The sequence below is a fragment of the Podarcis gaigeae genome (assembly GCF_964106915.1).
Source record: "Podarcis gaigeae genome assembly, chromosome: 1".
Lineage (NCBI taxonomy): Eukaryota > Metazoa > Chordata > Lepidosauria > Squamata > Lacertidae > Podarcis > Podarcis gaigeae.
In genome coordinates, this window is record NC_139678.1 from 21,729,593 (window position 1) to 21,752,135 (window position 22,543).

The window sequence follows — 22,543 nt, forward strand, 5'->3', positions numbered from 1 at the left end:
CAACCATTTCCTTACCAACACATACCAATGAAATAGATCTCTCAGGTAAATACAATTTGTCCTCCACTTGTTGTAGTTCAAGGTTACAGCCCTTAGTTATTGTTTGAGAGGAGTGACAACAGGAACAACCCTAGTCACTCTGAAGCTGAGGCACCACAGCAGAATCAAGCACATCATTACATGCATCTCAAACGAGCTTGGTGGAGATGCCCAAAATAGAATGCATGACACTTTTTGCAGAGAGGATGGTCTCAGATTTTCACATTTGAAAGCACGGGTAGGGTGTAATAAGGAACACATAGCCCAGGTTTGACTACTGAGTAAAAAAAGAAAAAATACAATTCCCATGTACAGTATAGTAACAAGGCTTCAGTTTTGTTTATAGCTTGAAATGTTCTAACTGGTTGTGAATGGAACAACAGTACTAATTCTTGAACTAACAGTCCAGTGTTTATAACATATAGGAGTGTGGTCTGCTCCTTTTTTTTCTTTTTAAAGAAACTCTTTTATCCAAGATATTGAAGGAAAAAAAGCAAAGACAATACCCTCCCGGGTTTTTCTCCCATCATACATGAATGCGTAGCCTGGAGATCCGACTTCCCCGTTCACATGCACATATACTAGGAACAACCCTAGTTGAGCCGATTGGATCCATAGTGCAAAAAGTTAGCACAAACCTCAGGAGATAAAGGTGTCACTAGCTATGCGCATAAATTGGGGTGGGAAGTGGGGAATAGTCTGCTTAAAAGCTCCCCTGACAATTGTACTTTCACTTGATTCTTTTCAAAAAAAATTCCTTCCAGTAGCACCTTAAAGACCAACTAAGTCAGTTCTTGGTATGAGCTTTCGTGTGCATGCACACTTCTTCAGATACACTGAAGGAATAGCCAGTGTATCTGAAGAAGTGTGCTACTGGAAGGAATTTTTTTTGTTTTGACTATGGCAGACCAACACGGCTACCTATCTGTAATTGATTCTTTTCGCCATCTTTTCTACATGGTTGGTTTACATTTATTTGCACATAGTGCATGCATGCTACCTCTCCAACTCCCCCCCCCCCAATCTAGCAACAGAAAGCCATTTACAGAAAGGTTTTCATGCACAGGTTAGCTGGACTGGATTTGAGAAAGGCTACTGGATGAGGACAAGACTGTTTGAACACTGGGTTAATGAATGCAAATCGGCACAAGTTACCCCACTTAAATCCTCATGCAGCAAGCAGCAAGCTGTGCTGCAGCAAGCTGTGCTGGGGAAATACAGGCCCAGTCTTTCTGCTGCACCAGTGAATTCCTGGATCTGGGCAACTGAATTTTCACAACACACATTTCACTAGTTATACCAAATTTGTACAAACTCAACTGCCTTTTATAAAATTCAACGGAGATGTATAGAAATGGTTGTAAATTTGAAAGGTATAATATTTACTACTTTATATAACAAGTCCTGCAATTCCAGGATATAGAATGGTAGAATGCATTAACAGATGGTCAAAAAATCCTAGTCAGCATATATATTTAATATGCAAGGAATAGCCAAAGCCCCCGCCCCCGAACATTCTAGCATTCTGTGACCTGATTGATGTATTATTTCCATAGTCATGTGTGCAATGATTGTGTCATAATGCACTTTTGAAGCCTTTAGTTTTGTTACTATAGCTTTTTTAAACTGTGGGGTTTGGTCAGGAGGGATGGGTGTGTGCAGTATTGATAAAAGTGTTATATTTTTAGGTTTTATTGCCTGCATTAAATATGAGTAAAAGTACCTGCTGTGACTATTTTTAAAACTATCATTATTATTATTAATCACCTAAATAAGGAATTTCAGTGTTAGGCGGTGCACATGGAAGAAGGGTCTAAATTAGTTTAGACTGAAGAAATCTGAGCCAGTCTAAACCATAATAATTGCTGTAGAGAAAACTGCATTTTCAAATGTGATGTGCTGCTGTTTTTCCTCACACCATGAACTTATGAGGCATTGTAGGCTGATTTGGAGTGGAGTTCTATGTGCATTTGATACAGAGCTCTGGCATGAGTAAACATTCCTAATCAATTCACTGGAGTGGGGATAGCTGCACACATGCATAAACCAATGAGCAGGAGGAGTTGCTTCCTTCACTGAAGTGAGTGCATGAGGTTACACGTAGTCAGTGTGGGCACGGGGTAGATAAGAAGTGTCATGGTAAGCTTATTGAAGTTGGTATCAGAAGCCAGAATCACAATGATATGCATTAGCCTCCTACACTTGTTCCTCAGTCTCTTCCTCCTCAAAACACATGTCCACCCCCCATGCTGGCAAAATATTTTTTTTATATGATGCAATGGTAAGTCAAAATACTATGGCATGAAATATAATTCTTCTTGCACGCTGGAACAGCCTGGGAAATAAATTCCCCAAAGTTATCAGTCCACAAATGTTTACTAGCCTGCCCACATATATGTACATTAGCCATTTGTGGCACATTGCCAGACTGAAAGAAAGAGAAATGTTTCTTTCAGTTTATAAAAGCTTCCCTGCCTGGTTACCTATATTCAATTCTGTCTCATCACAGGTGATGAGGTAAGTGGCTGTTTACAAGCCAGCTCTTACACTTGCTTTGTCCTGTTAAGTAACTTAAAAGGGTGCAGGAAGAATAATATAAAAGACAGATTTTGACCCTCACTGCTGCTTTTTGAGGGCACACAATTTGACACCTGTGCAGTCATTGAGGCATGCAGCAAGTGATTAAAGTCTACTCTGAATGGATAACAGCTTGCAAACAGAGCTGGCTGGCTGGCTTACAGTCACAGTTCGACTGTCCTGTTTCAGTAAATACATGACATTTTAGTAAAGTCTACATTCCCTGTGTTAGTGAAGGCGTGACTCTTATTTACTTTCGCTATAGTTAATAGCTAGAAGATAACAATTAACTAATTAAAGCACATATGCTCTCAAATAGAGTCCCTGGAAAGTTTCAAGCTACCTTCACATGCAAGAGCATTAAAGATTTGAAAGACATTTCATGATTCTGGTATTTCAAAAGCAAGATTGATAACGAGGCTTAAATGGAGCGTCTAGGATATGTTAAAGATTGAATTGCAAAAATACGGTGTGCTTCAAGAACACAGGTTGTGGTTATTAACATTTTTAAAATACTGCATAATAAACCAGAAACATGTAAATGATACTGAGAAATAATAACATGTGGTCTGAAATATGAAAAGGGAAGGGACTGCCTATCACCCTTCCTAAATGGCACCTGTGCTATTTCTCTTGACCCCATTATTTTATTCAACATTAAACAGTGCAGCAGTGGAGTATGCAGACTATGTTTCAATTTATATAGTTTCCTTGCTTGGTCACCTATAGCCAATTCTGACTCGCAACAAGTGATTAAGAAAGTTGCTGTTTACAAACCTGCTCTAAGAGAACGCCTTAGAAAAAGCCCTCTAGGGACTAGGTCATGTATCTGAAAGAGCCTTATAATCTTTCAAATGTAAGAAGAGACCTCCTAGTTCAACCCAAAAATGCATCTAACATCACCCTGTTTCTCACAGTTGCCAACCAGATGGCTCCGGACAGCTCACAAGCAGCACATGAAGACAGCAGCTCTCTCTCTCCAACTGCTGCTCTTTGGCATCTAGTATCCAGTTACTTGCTGCCTCTAAACATGGAATTCTATTTAGCCATTATTTCTGGTAGCCATTGACAGATCTATCTGCCATGATTTCCCCCCATTTAAATATATTCCTCCTTCACAGGGCACATCTGTCCCATGTTTCCCAATTTGTTTAAGCTAGTCTAGTTTTGATGAGAACTGGTTCATGTCACTGAACTAGTGAGGAAAACCAAATCCATAAAGTGTAGGGCTCTTTTGCTAGTAGTTTGCCTTCAGTATTGGTCTCTTATACTGTAGGTCCATGCAACTTCTGCTTTTAAAAGCTAGACAGGGAACATAAGAGCTCCAATGGATCAACTCAAAGTCTAACATTCTCTTCTTACTGTGGCCAGTGGAAGCCTGCAAGCAAGACCTGGTTGAAACCTCACTCAGAACCAACACTGTCACTGCCATTATATCCAGCAAAATAATTGAGTGGTTGTATACATGGCATTTTCTGCAATAACGTGCAATGCAACATTACATAAATCACTTCTTCCTCCCCACCTCCCTGCTCCCCCAAACATTTATTTGCAAATAATGAAGCAGGTTTATTTGGTCTGGCCAAGTATGTTCTGCATGGACTGGCAACAGTCTGTAAGGTTTCAAGCATCAGGAGATTTTTTTATATACCTGCTATATGAGATCCTTCTACATGTAAGTTGTAGGGACTGATCCTAAGTCTTAGGTTTTGGTATACAAAGCACATTCTCTGCCTCTAGTATGCCCCCTTCTCACCGTGACAAACGTGTATTTCCAAAGGCATGTTACTTGTCAGTGATAAAAAGATTTTAACACATATCCTGATGGAAAGTCTCTCATCCCAAAGTATGTAATGGATGCCTGGTGACAGCAGTGCAAGACCACTTGCTTCAAGCTGACAAAAACACCCAGAGAGAATCATGCAGCGCTGGGAATCACCCCTAGAATAGGAGTGGGGGACCTTTTTTCAGCTGGAGGGCCACATTCTCTTATGAGCAACTTTTGGGGGGCTGCATGCCAGTTGGATATGTCAGTTGGCTGCATTCCAGCAATACAAAAGCCTCATGTTCTTCTACACATGCATGGATCTCCATCCAGGCAACTGAAAGGCATCATTACATTCAATGACACATTCCAGATTAGCTGAAACACTGGAGGGAAGCACAGAGTAGGGCTGTGGTGACCAGAATGGGCTAAGGAGAACCTCCAGGGTCAGACATTCTGGTAGGCGATATTCAGCCCCGAACCTATTTCAGCCCCGAACTACCTCCTGGTAGGCCATATTCAGCCCCAAACATCCCCATCCCTGGCCTAGAGATCAGACTCAACAACTACAGGTGGAAAGAGCAATTGCCATACATGCAGGAGAAGCAAAGCATCTCCCTTTCATCTTTCTTTTGCAGACAGGAAGGCAAAAACTTCCCCATCTGAAAGCATTTGAAGGGTGGAGGCTCAAAGAAAACAACTCATTGGCTTTTTATTTGCTTTAGTGCCCTTGGTATTTACATGCCAGGAGGAACACATTTCTCGTTTGAAGAAGCCCATATTAGTGGCAGTGAAGCCTTGCACTTTCCTTGCACATCCTCTTCTGCAACTGTAAGGGGGGAGGAGGGGAAAAAAGGTAGCCAACTCCTGAATAAATTCACCATCATGATTTTTGTTCCTGATGCCTCCTTGGCGGTCCGTCCTTGCAGGGGTCCGGATTCTCGCCCCACACAAGAGAGGGAGAGCAGAATCAGGCCGGCCATTCTTTCAGGCCTTTGTCCCCGCTCCCTCCATCGCCGGCGAGGCGGCGCTACGGACGGTCCAGCGAGAGGCGAGGCCCTCGCAAGGCGGCGGCGACTACAGGCCCGCCAGGCCTAGATGTACCCAAAGACGCCGAAGATGGGGGGCGGCGCGGCGGGCTTGGTGGGGATGGGCTTCCACACTACGGGCCGGTGCACTTTCGGGCCTGCCCCGCCGTCGCCGCCCGCCTTGCGGAAGGGCTCTCCCTCCGCCGGCGAGGCCGCGTTTTTCCTCCACAGGCCCAGGCCCGGGAAGGGGCCTACCGGCGGAAGGGAGGCGGCGAGCGGCGGAGGGTAGACGCCGGGAGAGGCTTGCGGTCCGTGGTACTGAAATGGACAGCAGCTCCAGGCGCTCAGCACCTGCGCGGCCTCAGCGTCCGGCCTGCTTCCCGGCGGGCTCTCGGCAACGCTAACCGTCCCGCCATCCGGGCTTTTTTTACTTTTCTTTGCCTCAAGGACGGGCAAGTCCTTGGAGGAGGAGGAGGAGGACGACGACGACGGTGACGAGGAGTTGGAAGCGGCTCCCGCCGGGAAGGCGATGCCGTTCCCGCCCAGAGGGCCCGGAGCCGGCCGGGGCTCTTCCCAAAATGAGGCGGGCAGCTGCCTTTTCCTCATGGGCACTTGGTCGGGCCTAGCGGTCGCCTCAGAGACGCCCTGCTGCTGCTCGCCGGGCTCTGCGGCCTTGCAGGCCTTGCTGTCTCTGTCGCCCCGGCTGACAGGAGCCTCGAGGCCTCCTCGCGCTCTCTCCTCAGGCGCTTTCCGCTCCCTGGCGGGCTGAGGCGGCTGCTGCTGCAGGTGGTGGTGGTGATGGTGGCAGCGAGGCAGGCGGGAGTATTTCTGGGAGAAGCGCTTGAGCTGCTTCTGTAGGTACTTCCTATGGTCGACGGAGCGCCGGCACGGAGCCGACTTGTCCAGGGCCGCCTTGATGTCGCTCGAGGCCAAGTTGACGAAGTTGAGGAGAGTCTTCACCTCGCTGTCGGCCGAGGCCATCTCTCACAGCTCCGGGACCGGGGAGGAAGGCCCGTCCATGAAGAGGAGGGATCCGGCTCCCGCTCTCCCGGGGCAGCGTGGCTCGGCAACCCCGAGTTCCACGGCAGGTGATGATGATGCTCAGGCTAGGCCAGTGGTTCCCAAACTGGGGTCCATGGACCACCCCCAGAGGTCTGCAGAGTGTCTGTGAAAAGGCAATTCAAAATCATGCAGCATGGAGCGAGGATCATTGCAACAGATACAGCAGGCTAATAATAAAAATAAATAAATAAAGCGGCCCCTCCAAGACACTGCAGTTTTCAAGTGGTCTGTGGGAACCACTAGGCTGGGCTAAAGGGGGACGAGTCGCCCTTGGCATAAACCCCTGAGAGAAGGGACAAAGGCAGACACGCTAGAGAACCTTTGCGAAGATAAAATGCCCGACACACACATTTTCCTTTTGCACATACCATGCATTTGGAGCATCTACAAATGCACGTGCCGGGATGGGATTCAGGACGTGTGTGCCTCCCGTAACGTGTGAAAGCAGAAGGTGGCATCCCTTTTGTTTGTTTTTAGCCACATGCAAAGTGGAGATGCGTTTAGTTTGATGTTAAGGAGTGGCATGGGTTTGTGCTGCAGGTCTGTTGCATGTACATTAAAAACCTTTTTATCCTTTCCCGCAAAAGGTTCTGCATGTGTTATCTACAGTGTTAAAAAGAAAAAAAAGACTCTTCCCTATTTTGATGTAGTGCTGCTTTACTGACATCTACATGTATACTTAGGGCAAGAGAGCAAAGATGTGCTTTTAGTGTCGCTTATGAAAATGCCCAACATATTGACATGTTCTGTGTGTCTCACACATCTATTATACATGGTTGTTTTTGTGTGTGTGCATGGACACACATTCTTAATGCCATTGATAGCTGCTTCACATAGTTATCCACAAAGCTGTTAAAAGCTCCATTCCGATACCCAAATACAATTGTGTCATGCACACTCGCTCTCATGCACACACATTCAGGTTACTCTATGCAAAATACAAAAGCGGCACTTGAGACAATAACTTTAGATAAACATGCATTTGGTCCCAATAACTAGCCAAATATAAGTATTGTCTTACATGCTTGTTTCTTCCCATGTAGACTCAGGACCACAGTGAAGGTACTGCTAAACACACATTTCTTTGCAACCCTTTTACAAACTCGCCACTGATGCATACACTCATACCCTATCTGACATATTCCTTCCCCTCTCTCCCAGTCTTACAGTCATCATTTTCTACTACTATGGCCCCACTCGTCAATCTTGTTAGACAGGTAGCATTTAACCATTGATTAGAAATCTATGCATCATTTTCTTGGCACTCGATAAATCAAACACACACACCCTCCCAGCTAGATTGTCTCTTAAATATTGAGTGTTACTGTAACTCTGTGGTAGAGAAGAAGCTCACCAGCTAATCTTGTTACATAGGTTAGACACTACCAACCTTTAGAGAAGCAGCCGGACCCTGTGAGTGTTTTGCGGCACTTGAGTAAACTGAATGAATATCAAGTCCTTCTAGTTAGGAGGCTTTCTCAGGCCAATCAGAAGCCACTTTGCCAAATACAAAGCATCCCAATCAGGCATTAGGCTCCCCGTTCTCACATTCTTTGCCATCACAAATTGTCACCATGGGGACAGCCACAGAAAGACAGCTAATAAATACGATCATTTTCCTGTGATGCCTACCATTCCCCCCTTTCCAGCCCCCTGCCCCCCTTTTCTTAAACACAGTCAAACATGATATGCTGAGGATGAGTAAAGCAAGTTTGCTGAGGCCCTTTTCTCTAAACTACTCCAAAGCTGTCTGAAGGCTGGCAGTAGCCATGCTTGAGTAACACTGGACAATGCTAGTTTCGAAGACCTGGCTAGCCTACTTTTTAAACTGTTCTTGATCGGGGCCTCTGCTCCCCCCCCCCCCCAAAAAAAAATCCACCAAAGGGAGGGTGATGTCAGAAAAAGGTAGGAATGGAACAAATCTCTAAAGAGATGTGCAGATATCCATGGAAAAGGAGCTTGAGCGCTCAAGAATCTTGTCTTTATGTTTGCCCCCTCAATTGAGCCACACAAAAGCTGAATTACCCATTCAAACCACCGGGACAAAAGGATGGAGTTGGATAGTACTCTTGCATCTGTAGTCAAACAGTTAGAGACTTAAATCGAGTCGTCATGATGGAGAAAGAGTTAGACAAAGCCCATAGAATTGCCATCAGCAAACATTTTCCTGTGTCATATTAGTGGGTCTCCATGACTCCCCCTGGCCCAGGGACAATAGCACAAGTTTGCACACTCGACTACTGTCACCCTGCCAACGCTGGCAAGGAGCAGAAACAGGACAATCCTTTAAGGGGAAAGCATGCCCACTGCAGGGAAGGTAAGAAGAGAGGGAAGAAAAGCATGTGAAATGCTAATTGAGCTGCTTCCTTTATTGATTCAGAGTTATGTGAGTCCTCATCCTCTTTGCAGGATTGTCCTTAGGGGTGGCAATAACTTAATAGCATGCTAAACCTGGGAGTCCCACACTGTGTGCTATCCCCACAGAGATCTTTAAGAATAGCAGTGGGGGGGGGGGGAGAGTGAAGTTACCCTGAATGAATTTCAGAAATGCTAGACATTCAGGAATAAAGCCAGCTTGCAATGTGGTACGTCCACTCACAACTGAGACTGGAGCAGACAGGAGTCCAAGTGTTTTTCAGTCTTAGCACACTGCAGACTTCATGTTATATAAAATTCTGTATGAACACTCAAATACTGATGCTGATCAGGGCACTAGCTTATCAACCAATGTTTTAAAAAAACAACAACAGCTCTATATGATTGACTTGAAGTTGAAATATAAGAAGAGCTTTAGAAATAATAAGTTAAACTAACATCCAGATCCTAACCTTATTTTTTCAGAAGCAAATTTCATTGATATAAATGGAGCATACTCCTAATTAGCTTACTCCTAATGAAGTGCATAGGACTGTAGCGTTCTATTTTGTGAACGTTCTAGAAAATATACCTAGATTTTGGATAATTAAAATTTATCATCTCCCTTTGAGTCAAAACTGTTTATTTATTTTGATATTTGTCCCCTTAGAGCACTGTGTAGCTGTGAATTGGTTGGCAATTTGTGTAGTTTGGGTTGGAGTTAATTACCACAAATTAAGGGTAAACTCACATAACCTTTTTGGAATGTCAAGAAGTAGGTTGTGCAATTGCATACCGACCCCAAACTGTTGGTGAAGCATTTAATCTTTTCTCTCACCATGGAAAAAGAAAAGTTAACTTGAATAATTTCAAATTATGCCAATTGTTACTTTAATGTTCTAATTCCTTTTCCAGCATTTATTTCAACAGCAGTGACCCTTAGCTGGAAGATGCAGTACAGACAAGAGGTTGCTATTTTTGTGAACTTGCTTAGAGCAGTTCTTCTCAACAGTGTCTGGAAGCTAGTCTACACCACCGGATAGGCAATAGATTTGATAACCTTCTGCCTTCCAATTTGAACAGCAATAGACACACCAGCTGCTCATTGCTTCTGACTTGGCTTATGCAAGGGGCCGAGTGTCTGAGATGCCTAATAATGGGAATGCTGTGCCAAAGCCTCTTGCTGTTCACACTGAAGAAAAAAGTCAGTAAGTCTTATCTTTGTGTTCACAATGGCTATACTCTGCCTCCTATAGGGAGCGGGTGGCACTGCGGTCTAAACCACTGAGCCTCTTGGACATGCTGATCGGAAGGTTGGCAGTTCGAACCTGCATGATGGGGTGAGCTCCCATTGCTCTGTCCTAGCTCCTGCCAACCTAGCAGTTTGAAAGCACACCAGTGCAAATAGATAAATAGGTACTGCTGCAGTGGGAAGGTAAATGGTGTTTCTGTGCGCTCTGGCTTTCATCACAGTGTTCCGTTGCGCCAGAAGCAGTTTAGTCATGCTGGCCACATGACCCAGAAAGCTGTCTGTGGACAAACGCCAGCTCCCTCAGCCTGAAGCGAGATGGCTGCCAAACCCCATAGTCACCTTTGACTGGACTTAACCATCCAGGGGTCCTTTACCTTTTCCTTTTTTTACTCTGCCTCCACAGTCAGAGGCAATTTGCTTCTGAATAGCAGTTGCTGGAAATCAGAGGAGGGACATGCTATGTATATTGGAAGAGAGGTGGTATAAAATCTGTGGTCAGGCTAGAGTTGCAAAGAATGTTACCTCATTTTGACTTTCAGGTCAAACTTTTTAGTAGGCAGAATTCAGTAGGCAGAAATAAGTCCTGCTAAATTACCTTTTGAAATCCCTCTCTTTGCTATTGCTTCACCTTTTTGCTGCTTCTTTAGTGTCATTTTTGCCCTGCTTCTGTGATGTCTTTTTTCTGGTTTCATACATTCATTACATATACTTCTCAAGCAATCACTGAAAAATCTGGAGCACCATTCAGTTCTGCTGGGGGGGGAGGAGAGCTTTTGGCTGAATGAACTCCTGCCCAGAGTCATTGCAAGAAAGTTTAATGAGGTACAAGTTTTACAAATCGCAGCAAACGTATGCCAGATCCTGAGTGATTATTAGTAGCAATGTGTATGAAAAAACACCAGTAGAGATGCAATCCCATACTATATTCTTAACATCACATTCCCTTTTGCATTATTATTTAGGACCTGATGTATTTAATGTTTTAAGACCCCCAGCTAAATACTCCATGCTGCTGCAGAAAGTTGTTCTTGATGTGCCGACATTCCCTCCTTTAGAGACCCCGTTCCCCTGCCGCTGGATGACAATAGGGCAATGGAGTGAAGAGCACGGTTTTCTGAATAAAGGAAACCCTTTCAAGGTCAGACTCAGGTTGAGCTGCACAGGGGTTTTCCAAAGAGGCCACCGGAACCCTTTTGTTCCTCTCTCCTTTAGCCATGTACGTCCCAATGTACATCTGAAAGAAACAATTAACAATAGGGCACTCCTCTTGGAGTTTCTAATGCACTTTGAAGTGCCAACTGAGGAAAAGCATAAGAATGATACATCATTTTAACTGTGAGACTGTCAAAGTCATACAGCAGTTGAAAAAAATGCCTCCACATGCCTTCCCAGCATGCAGACAGGGACCAGCTGTAGAGCCACTTCATATCTGACATGTCACTCTGTTGACAGCTGGCTTCCTGAGTGTTCTGGTATGCGAAGGTTTGAAAGGGGTGGGGAATAGTTCACAAGAGCAAATGCATTTAAAATGCGGCAAACCTTCCTCCTATCTTTCAAAACCTCTTTCTTTTTCTCAAAAGAGGAAAAGGTTGGGTTTGTGGTTTTTTGGTGTGTTTTTTTTAAAAAAAAACTATTTAAGATGACGTCTTGAGTTTGGCCATCTCCAAATTAAATACAGAAAACGTATGTAGACAGACAGACAGACAGACAGAGAGAGAGAGAGACATAAGACTTAATAAGAAGTCATAGTTGTGCATTCTTTGCTAGAGATGGTACAAGAGGGTCACCACAGAATGTGACCAGGTTTATTCACTACTTTCTGGGTACCCCAATGCACTCAATGGCTGCTATTAACTTCTTTGAGGGAAATAATGCCTGTACTTGTGGACAAAATTTCAGTGGGTATAAAATGGATGGCTCCACTAATGGAGAACCACATAGAGTCATAAAATGCCTCTGTTGGTAGAGTCATAGGGGTGTATTCCACCATTTTGGCCATCACATGGCAGGACAGAGTCTCAAACAAAGATGTACTCTCCCAAGCCCACATTCCCACCATGTTCACACTCCTGTCTCAGCAATGTCTACAACTGGCTTGATCATGTCCACAGGACATGCTCTATGGGGAGCTGGCTTCAGGCACCAGGCCCATTGGAAGACCAACTCTGCATTACAAAGATGTGTGCAAACATGACATGGAGGCTGGCAACACTAACCCCACAATATGGAAATCCTTGCAGATGATCACAGTGCCTAGAGATGGAGAAGCAAAATCTGCTGGGAGTTAACTAAATACATGTAACTAAAACCATGCATCCTGTAGTCTCCATTGACCTTCATTCTAATGAAATCAACCCCTGGCTAAGCACAGGAACTTCCTGACACTTGGAGAGCGGAGCAGTGCATAATAATAAAGGTAAAGGGACCCCTGACTGTTAGGTCCAGTCGTGGACGACTCTGGGGTTGCGGCGCTCATCTCGCTTTATTGGCCGAGGGAGCCGGCGTACAGCTTCTGGGTAATGTGGCTAGCATGACTAAGCCGCTTCTGGCAAACCAGAGCAGCACATGGAAACGCCGTTTACCTTCCCACCGCAGCGGTACCTATTTATCTACTTGCACTTTGACGTGCTTTCGAACTGCATAATAATAAATACTAAAAATAAATGAAATAACTAACAATCTGCTGCCTTTTCATGACACTCAAGATCAGATGCCTGAGATGACTGCCTCATTTTGTCTAGTGGTAGGGCTGGCCCAGACACCCATTATTTCCGTCTTCTGTACCCCAAATCAATCTGCAGGGGTGAAGGGGGTAAATGCCTTTCCCAGTTTTCATGGGGATCTGTCCCCTGATCACTGAACTACATCACTTTCTTACTAGCCTCATATTAAGCATGTGGCTCACAGTAGGTAAATTATATCAAAAAGAAACAGAAACTAAGCATCATAAATTAAAAGAGGACATCTCGGAGGATGGTCTAGACTCTAAAGCCATGTGACATGCATTTCAGCTGCTGAAGTTTAGCAGGGTCAGGACCCTATAAGCTGCCTGCAAGCTATATGTAAGCTTCTTTGATACCCTCCTTTTTCTTCAAGGATGGATAAATAACATTTAATTTTTTGGGGCTCACAGAGACACATTATCATAACCTGCTTGAAATTCAAACCAGGCTGATTGGTACCAGCTAGCTGAGGTTTAAAGTTAGAGACCAGCACTGCAGAACATTTCACTTTTGAGAGTTAAGAGCCCAGCTTGAGCATCCTGTCTTCTTTTGTCCAGTTCTCATGCACCAATCCAAAAGTGCAGAATCTTCTTCCTGTTCAGGAAAGGGTGCAGTTGACTCACCAGCTAAAGCAGATGATAAGCACCCTTCGCCACGGAGGTCACCTCGGCCTTGATGGACAAAGGTGGTTCCAAGAGCACTCATAAACAGCATTCTTGTACTTTCAGAGGAAGTGCAACCCCATCAAGAACACTCAAACCCCCAAATTATGGGACCTGGAAACCACAGTGTCTCTGTCTAAGGAAGATTAGTATTACTAATACTACTAGTAGTAGTATTTATTATACATGTTACCTGATCTTCACTCTAAGGTCCTGGAGTGGGTTGTGCCCTAACAATAAGAGTTCAAAAGCTCACGGAAAAGAGACATGTCTCCAATGACTGTCTAAATCTGTAAAGAGAGAAAACAGTAAGAATGCCACAACATGAGGCATCATGGCTGTGTGCTTAATATATCCATCTGTCAGCTACTGAAGCTTGCCTCTTCCTTTCCCAGCTTCAGCCCTGTATACCTGAAGGAATGTCTCCACCCCTGTTGCTCAGCCCAGACACGGAGGTCCAGCACCAAGGGCCTCCTGGCAGTTCCTTCACTGCAAGAAGTGAAACTACAGGGAACCAGGCAGAAGGCCTCTCAAGGATAAAGGGGTGTTCATGGGATGGGGTATCAATATTTGCTTTTTCTCAGCTTCTCATTTCTCCAGTCCTAATTTCAGGTAATCCCATCCATTTGCTTCCCCCGCTTAAAAGTTTGCACAAAAATTGAATTTGTCTTCTCACACACTTTTTCTAATAAGTGCATTTTTGTACCCAATTTTGCCTCATGTATGCATTTTCATCAGATGCATTTTCAGTAATATGTAATATGTGCATTTTTGTGCATAGATTTGGGAAGTGTAAAATGCAAACTGGACCAACTTCTTTCCCATCCTTATGAGTGAGTGGGAAGCTAAATTGACACTAGAGCTCTCAGTTGATCCAAAGTAAGCTTGTGTCCATAAAACTGGATGGATGGAGAAACTAACAGACAGTTACATAGATGGATGGATGGATGGATGGATAGATAGATTATACATAGACACACATATAATTACATATATTTAGTGCAACCAACTCCATTGCTTTTCTGGGGCTGGGTGCAGAGCAGAGTTCACAATCTTGCACATCTCCTCCTTGCCTCTCTGTCTCTTCTACTCTGGATATTTACATTATGAGCTAAATTTTGAGGCCCATGAGGACGGCATGCAGGGGGAGGGGAGGAGTTGCTTCTACCCAGAAGCCTGCCATTCAGGCAGATGGTGGAATGATTTGATATGAATAGCCGCTGTCAGTCTCATACAGCGAACTTTTCAATTGTGCTTTGCGTTGGACGGCATGTGACTAACACCATTCTTTGGCAGGCTGCAGGCAGGACACAGCTGTTTCTTTAAGAAAGAAACTGGTTTCACTAATGGACAGAAAATTTATGGCTAAATCATTGGAGGAAATGCACGGCAGCCAACACTGTGCTTACATAATGAAAGCCAACCAAATCCCATAATCGTGGCTGTAACCAACTCTTTTTCTTCTTGAAAGCATGGAGGGGTGTATGTGTGTGTGTGTGTGTGTGTGTGTGTGTGTGTGTAGAATGGAGAGAGTATCTGATCTGAGGTTGAAGCTTGTGCTCATTTTGTAGCTCTGCAATCTTAAGCCGCTAAATCTCCCACCTAACATTCTGCATGAGAAACAACGTTTGGGTTGTTAAAACACACAGAGAGTTGGACGCTGTTAAAGTGGGAAAGACAGCAAGCCAGGTCCTGGGGGAGGACCATAACTAAGTGGTAGAGCATCTGCCCTGCATGTAGAAGGTCACAAGTTCAATCCTCATCATCTTCAATCCCCATCATCTCCAGGTAGGGCTGGGAGATACCTTTGTCTGAAACTCTGGACAGATGCTGTGTAGCCACTGCTGCTCTAGATGGATCAATGGTCTAACACAGTATAAGGCAGATTTCCTATGTTCTCCCATTACAGTTCCGCAATGTCTGCTTTATAAAAAATTTCAGCCATTGCTCTCTGCAACCTCGCTACAGTGGAACCTCGGTTTTCAAACATAATCTGTTCCGGAAGTCCTTTCGACTTCCGAAACATTCGGAAACCGAGGAACAAAGGACTGTCAGCAAGTTCAATGGGGAAAATTGAGAAACACACCTCGGAAGCCGTTCGACTTCTGAGGCACGTTAAAAAACGGAAGCATTCAACTTCCAGTTTTTCAGTGTTTGGCTTCCAAAGCGTTCGGTAGCCAAGATGTTCAAAAACCAAGGTTTGACTGTACTCTTTTTTCTGTCGCTTCTCCTCTTCACTAAACTGCCATCTGTCAGGTGACTTTCAGGTAATGCACCAATAGGTGCTGCCTTCCCATTGCAAATGGCCAGCCGATGGCACCCTGGTTTGGACTGGGATCATGAGGGGCAAAGAATTAAAACAACTCACCCAGCCCACAGTCCTAACCTAGCTTCCTTTCCCATTACAAGCTTTTTATTTTTATATTAAATATTGCATACCTGAGCTAAAGACATCAAAAACTTTGCATCTAGATGCAATATCTTGGCCAATGGAAGTAAGGCTTGTTGATTGCATGGATAGATATTAATCCACAACAAGAGAAGTGGATTCTCCTGTCAACTGTTTAAATACTTTTCCTGGGTTAATTCTCTGCTTTTTCCTGGACATGTTCACCAAAACCTCTTGAACCAATGGAAGGTGAACCCAGGTAATGCAAGTAGCAGACGAAGGCCCCTTGATGGGGCTACAGCAGAGAGCAAAGCATTAAACCCCTTGTTGCCTGCCAGGCACCTGAAATTGATCTCCCTGTGCCTGGACTTTACTATTGAAATATCATTCATGCAATGAGTGAGTGGTGTCTGTTCTAGATTGGTCCTAAGATGTAGTTAGTTCAGTAGCAACTCAGCACTGCAAAGCAGGGAGCAAGAACCTCAAACCCAGTTCTTCAATTCCACAGCCCCACCCCCGGTCTTAGCTAGAACATACAGTAACATGAGACTCTTAATCCCAGGGTTGTGGGTTCAAGACCTATGGTGGGTGAAAGATTCCTGCCTTTCAGGGGGTTGAGCTAGATGACCCTTGTTGCCTTTTCCAACTCTACCATGCTATGATTCTATGCTCCCACCTGAAATGCCGTCTATAAACAGCAGCTATGGGGTAATCACAGAAGATAGGAGGTGGTTTCCTCGCCCCCATAATTTGATCCCTGCTCCATCACCTTTGCTTTTTTCCCTGTTGCCTCCAAGGTCCTGCTGTTTTTAACAGCTTTAAGTATATTGTTCTTATTCCTGTAAGCCATGTTATTGATCCTAAAGCTGGAAAGATAGAGTATAAATATTTTTAAACAAGATGCATACACAGGATGGTGCAGTGAGCGATCTGTGTGCCAAGTGCATGCAATGGGCAGGCCTTTCCTTGATCCATCAGAATGACATACATTGCGCTAGTGGGCTTTAAATAGCAACGATCATTGTGCCTCTTTCCCAAGGCCTCTGAATTTCCCTGGGGTTTTTTTCCTCTTTCCTATGTAGGAGCAAATGTGAGAACACTGTCAAATCAATGCAACACAGTTTCCGTGAAGTGACACCGGTTACAGTTTTCATCCATACTACATATACCATTATCCTCCCTTCCGGGCACTGTCTCTCGGGACTTCACCTCCAGCTCTATGCCCAGAACTTGCCAGTGGTACAGATGTTAAATCTTTGGTTCTGTTCGGCATTGGCCCTAAGCTGAATGCAGACACGTTGAAGTTTATTTTATCCTAGTTACGTGGAAGAGCATTGCTTACATGAAGGTATTGTGATGTCTGCCTTGGCACACAATGTGAGAAAGAGGCCAAAGAAGGTCTGCTATAGAGATTCTGGGAGCTGAACTGGGAGCCTGGTGGGGCAAGGTCTTTCTGGAGAAAGCTGGCATTTGTGGGCTAGGAATTCCTGTACTTTAACAGTAGTATGCAGGAAAATCTTGACCTGTTCTTGATTCTGATTATACACAACCAGCTGGTCACACTTGTATGGATTTAATGCAACCCCAGCAAAATGAGTCTACAATACCAAAACTCAATACTAAATTCATCAAGCATTTACCTGATCGCAAAAAGAAGTTTAATTGCTTTTCCTTAATATGGTATAACCATATGCAGGCATAGAATAGGAATGCAATGCCATGAATGCAATCCATTGTTTCAAAAATAAAGCACCTTTAAAGCAATAATTTGTGAGTCAGAGAATATCAGATGTGACTACAGAAGTCAACTTGCTCCAACGGACAGCCCGCAACAGTCTCCATCCATCTAGGACCTGATGAACCCAGTTAACATGCAACTTACAGCTGTGGGCATCAGCCATTGCTTTGGACATTTTGCAAATATTCATCTGGACAAGGTGCTTTTGTACTGTGACAAGCTCCCCTTCCCCCTTGTCTCCCAGAAATGGAAGATGCATGAAAAGGGCGGAGCAGAGGTTGGCTTCACGCAGGCATAGTCTCCGATTGCTTAGAAAAAGCCCTGGAGAGGAGGGGACTTAGATAGCTGTGAAGAGGTGGGGACTTTCAGTCTCAACAACAGATCCATGGGGGCCTGACTAGCTAGCTGGAATACTGAACAGGAGCATTCCACCAGGCGTGTTTCAGGTCCCACTTAATATAGCTAATAAAGCTAATAACTGTTGATTAGAATTAGAACTCTTCTCCATTACATCTAAGCTGGTGGCCATCATCATGTTATTTTTCTCTTGTTCTTGTGTGAAAAAACTTCTTTTTCTCCTAAATTGATTATCCCAAGTTCTGGTATGGGGAGAGATACAGGGGGCTGCAGTAGAGGTTCTCAGTATTAGCTGTCTCATGAGCAAACCTTTTATAATATTGATTATTATTATTTTATACCTTATTTGCTTCAGGACTGCATTAAATTACCCCCCCCCAAAAAAAAAAAATGCTTGTTTCACACAAAAACATGCAGACACTGAAAAAGAAAGAGAAATAAGAGAGTTGCAGAATGAAATAATGACAGCAAACCAGTTTACCAAAGCACAATCATACTTCACTGAATATCAGATGGTATTTACATGCCCCAACCTTAAGGAAGAATAAGAAGCAGGCATATATTAAAAGAAGAAAAATGGGGCAACCAAGACATCTCACCATATTTCAGATGTGGGTGCACCACAGAGTTATTACATATAAACTAGAGCATTTGTCTGTAACGGGAGATGGCATATCCATAATAGCAAAGTCTAGCTGTTGGGGACCAGCTAAATATATATATGACTCCCTCTAGTGACTGGATCAAGTAAGCATACCTTCACTGTTATTTTCAATGGAGGCATGAAGAAATTTGTTTGCAGGGGTGTTCTGGAATTTGTCACAGATACAATAATAGTACATTAGTGGTGCATTTATACTGGGCTGTCCACACTTCTGTTTTATTAGTTGTTCTGTGATGCTTCCCCAATGTCCCTGTCCCAGACACCTGGAGGGATGCTCTTGCACTGTAGCACAGCAAAAGCAAGAAAATCCCACCAAAATTGGGAACATTTGTAATCTGAAAAGCTACACAATTTCAGCAGCAAGTTACAGGACACGCACTGAAATGAAGCAGTGTGTCTGCCATGGAACTTTTGCACGTGCAAGTAGCATCATTAGCACAATTCATCATGTTTAATGATGCCTCTGTTTAACGATGGTCCAAAGACTTGTCCCAAAGTAAATAAATCACAAATGCACAGGATCACAGCTCAGATTCATTAGTCTAGAACAACTACCATGGCTGGTTTTATATTCATAATCATTAAAAATGTTACTGTGCTCTGGGTGACCTTGGAAACCTTTGTTGATGGGCAGTAGGCAGTAAATGAATGAACGAATGAATACATAAAATTGAGAGCTGTCAACACATTATAAAAAGTCATTCAAAGAAACCTGTACAAAATTAATATCTGCAGTAACTGTAAAAGAGGATTAGACAAATTCGTGGAGGTTTGGGCTATCAGGTTCTCCATCCACTGTCAGAGGCAGAATATGGATAATTCTGAATAAGGTGGCCCATTGGACAAGTTCAAGAGGGGTCTTCTTTTAAGTTTCTATGTCTCCTCTCCTGCTAGCCAGGAATGGTTAATATATGTTTTTTAGTGTGGGGGGTCCCCCCCCCATCTGTAAGCTGCCTTGAGTCCCACTAGGATAAAGGCAAGGTAAAAAGGTAACGGTATCCCTGACCTTAGGTCCAGTCACGGACGACTCTGGGGTTGCGGCGCTCATCTTGCTGTACAGGTCGAGAGAGTCAGTGTTTGTCTGCAGGCAGCTTCTGGGTCATGTGGCCAGCATGACTAAGCCGCTTCTGGCGAACCAGAACAGCGCACAGAAATGCCATTTACCTTCCCACCGGAGCGGTACCTATTTATCTACTTACACTTGACATGCTTTTGAACTGCTAGGTGGGCAGGAGCAGGGACCGAGCAATGGGAGCTCACCCCGTCGCAGGAATTCAAACCGCTGACCTTCCGATCAGCAAGCCCTAGGCTCAGTGGTTTAGACCACAGCGCCACCCACGTCCCTTTAAAGGCAAGGTATAAATTATGATAATAATAATAATGGAAGAGGTATTTAAGCTCAGTGGCCATGAAAACTGTTTCTGGGCTTGTCTTGTGAATATTAAACTTGCAAGGGAGTGCACAAATTGACTGGACTGGAGATCTGGGAACAGGCTTGATTCAGTATGTATTTAAAATCAAATTTACCTGGGGGGCCACTAGGTGGCGCATCGGAAGATGGCTGACAATAACATCTCTCCGACCCACACAAGGTAATTTGGAGGCTATGATGGATTGTGGGGGGGGACGGCCCTGGCCTGCTGTGCCCTATACCACCCCCGAATTTGTGGGGGTGGGGGCACTAGGCACAAAGCCCTCCTGTGGGATTCCGGCACTCCTTGACGCCGTCCCTGATTCGCGCCGCTAGTTGCAACGATCTTTAAAAGAAACAATTTGGACGATATTAATTGCACATGCTTCAAGGAAAAAGGGGAGTAAAGACTGCTGACAGAAGAGATCTCTGATAACAAGACAAGAATAAAATATGAGAAGATACGTCAAGATACGGTACGACAAATGACTGAGGGGGGAGGCGAAAAAAACCTGCGTTCCCTTTTTTCTATGTGATTTAACAAGAATCCCCTCCCCTAATGAGTCAGAAATTAAGGACTTAAGCTGTGGATTTAAGGCTGTGTGGAGATAAACTTTCGATCCAAAGCAATGTTTCAAGATGAAGCTGGAAAGCTAAGACTTTTGGAATGACGCAGGTAAAAATGCCGTCGCCATTTTGGGAGGCATTGTTGGAGCTCTTGGGTCTGGGAGGAGAAAGAGAGAAATAGAGTTGTTTACATATCGTGGATCAACTCCTCGGTGGGACCTAAGAGCGATAAATGCCAAAATTTACGATGGAAAGAGTGATGTTATCTACGAAGGAGATATATGGAAACCATCTGGACTTAGTGAAGGAACGGGAAATCCACACAGGACTATTATACTTGCTATCGGCTTAAGGAGACTAACAGAAGAGATCGTAAAGGAAAAAGAGAAATTATATGAACAAGATATGATGTGGAAGCACCAAGATAAGACTGGATAGAATTATGAACTTTGTTTGGACTGATTGGGACTGATTTGGACATTAATGCAGTAATAAGAAGATGATCTGAATCCCCCTTTGGATCTTGAAGTATGGGTTCCCCCAACAAAATTTAAAAATTTGGCTTTGGAATTTGGAATTTATGCGATGTGATTTAATTTGATGTGATTGGCCAGTTAATAAAAATTATTTTTTTAAAAAATTACCTACTTCTCACTTCCTGAAATTTTCTGATAGCTTTCCATAGGAATCTGGTTGGCCACAGTGAGAAAGAGGATACAAGTCTAGATGGGCCTTTATTCTAATCCAGCGGGGTTCTCCTTATATTTTTATACATGCAGTATTTTTAGATATGTCATGAGAAAGAAGCCATTTCTCCATTCCATCTGCAAATGATCTTATTTATATGAAAACTGGCAAACTTGCGTGCTTCTGAACCCGATGGAGACAGTTAAATAAAAATTGTTTTTGATGGATTTTATATATTGCCTATTCAGACAACACTCAAGAATATCTGCACCACTGGAGGGCACTGTAAGGACCACATTCAGACTTTCTGTTGCAGTAACAATTGCTAGACTCTTTACCTTACAAACACTAATCTAAGAGCCATTGTCAGCTGTAAGAAAAAGTGGAAATGTTCAGATTTCGATACTGTCTTTCATCATTCACACTTTACCTTTTAGGTGGACATTTAACACATCATAAGTGTACACTTAACAGTGTAATGTGTGAAAAGGCCCCTAGCTTTGCAATATTGAAACACCTTAGATATTACAGTGGTACTTTGGTTCTTGAACGGCTTAACTGCTGAACAAATCGGCTCCCAAAAGCCATTCCAGTTTGCGAACGTCTTTCGGAAGCCAAACGTCCGACACTGCTTCTGCTTGAGTGCAGGAAGCTCCTGCAGCCAATCGGAAGCTGTGTCTTGGTTTTCGAAGGGTTTTGGGAAACGAACGGACTTCCAGAATGGATTAAATTCGAGAACCAAGGTTCCACTGTAATGAGATTCGTTGCTTGGGGCCACTGAAAGTAAGAAAGGAAAAAAGCATTTGCAGATTACCAGCAGAGACACAAAACTAAAGCATTGTGAAAAACACCCCATTGATTTTGAAAAGAGGTTAACACCAGTGAATGAACTCTCAGGAACACAGGAAGCGGCTTTATATTGAGCCAGATCCGTCAACCCATCTAGGTCAATACTGTCTACACTGACTGGCAGTGGCTCTCCAGGGTTTCATGCTGGGGTATCCCCGAGCCCTACCTGGAGGTGTTGAGAATGAAACTTGGGACCTTTTGCATGCAAGGCAGATGTTCAAGCACTGGGCTATGATCCTTCCCCTTGTGATGGGAGAGCTGGGAGGATCTGCTTTTCATGCAAAATGTCCTGGATTCAAATCAATGCACATCAAAGGAATCATACAAGATGCTGGAGGAACTGGGCATGGAGGAAAGAGTTAATTTCCTTCATGAGCACAAATCACCCTATTGATGAGATAAGTCAACAGGTCAGCCA

At 44.0% G+C, this 22,543-nt stretch overlaps 1 protein-coding gene and 1 long non-coding RNA gene across 3 annotated transcripts in view; one reads left to right on the forward strand and one right to left on the reverse strand.

The window, feature by feature from the left end:
• Positions 1–22,543, forward strand: part of LOC310845116 — a 579,409-nt gene that overhangs the window by 271,583 nt on the left and 285,283 nt on the right. The window lies entirely within an intron of this gene.
• On the reverse strand, positions 5,069–9,355 carry FAM181A (family with sequence similarity 181 member A). Of its 2 annotated transcripts, none has more exons than XM_083737705.1 (2): positions 8,497–9,355; positions 5,069–6,574 (listed from the first exon to the last, which is right to left on the reverse strand). In XM_083737705.1, the coding sequence occupies exon 2, from the start codon at positions 6,388–6,390 to the stop codon at positions 5,476–5,478; it is 915 nt and encodes a 304-aa protein (XP_083593831.1). In that variant the 5' UTR covers positions 6,391–6,574; positions 8,497–9,355; the 3' UTR covers positions 5,069–5,475. The 2 variants fall into 2 exon arrangements, with proteins under 2 accessions (XP_083593831.1, XP_083593832.1); XM_083737706.1 differs by lacking the exon at positions 8,497–9,355 and adding an exon at positions 7,862–8,483.

What these genes read in the sequence shown, in the direction of transcription:
- FAM181A (XM_083737705.1), bottom strand. Translation starts at nt 6,390, where the DNA reads ATGGCCTCGGCCGACAGCGAGGTGAAGACTCTCCTCAACTTCGTCAAC.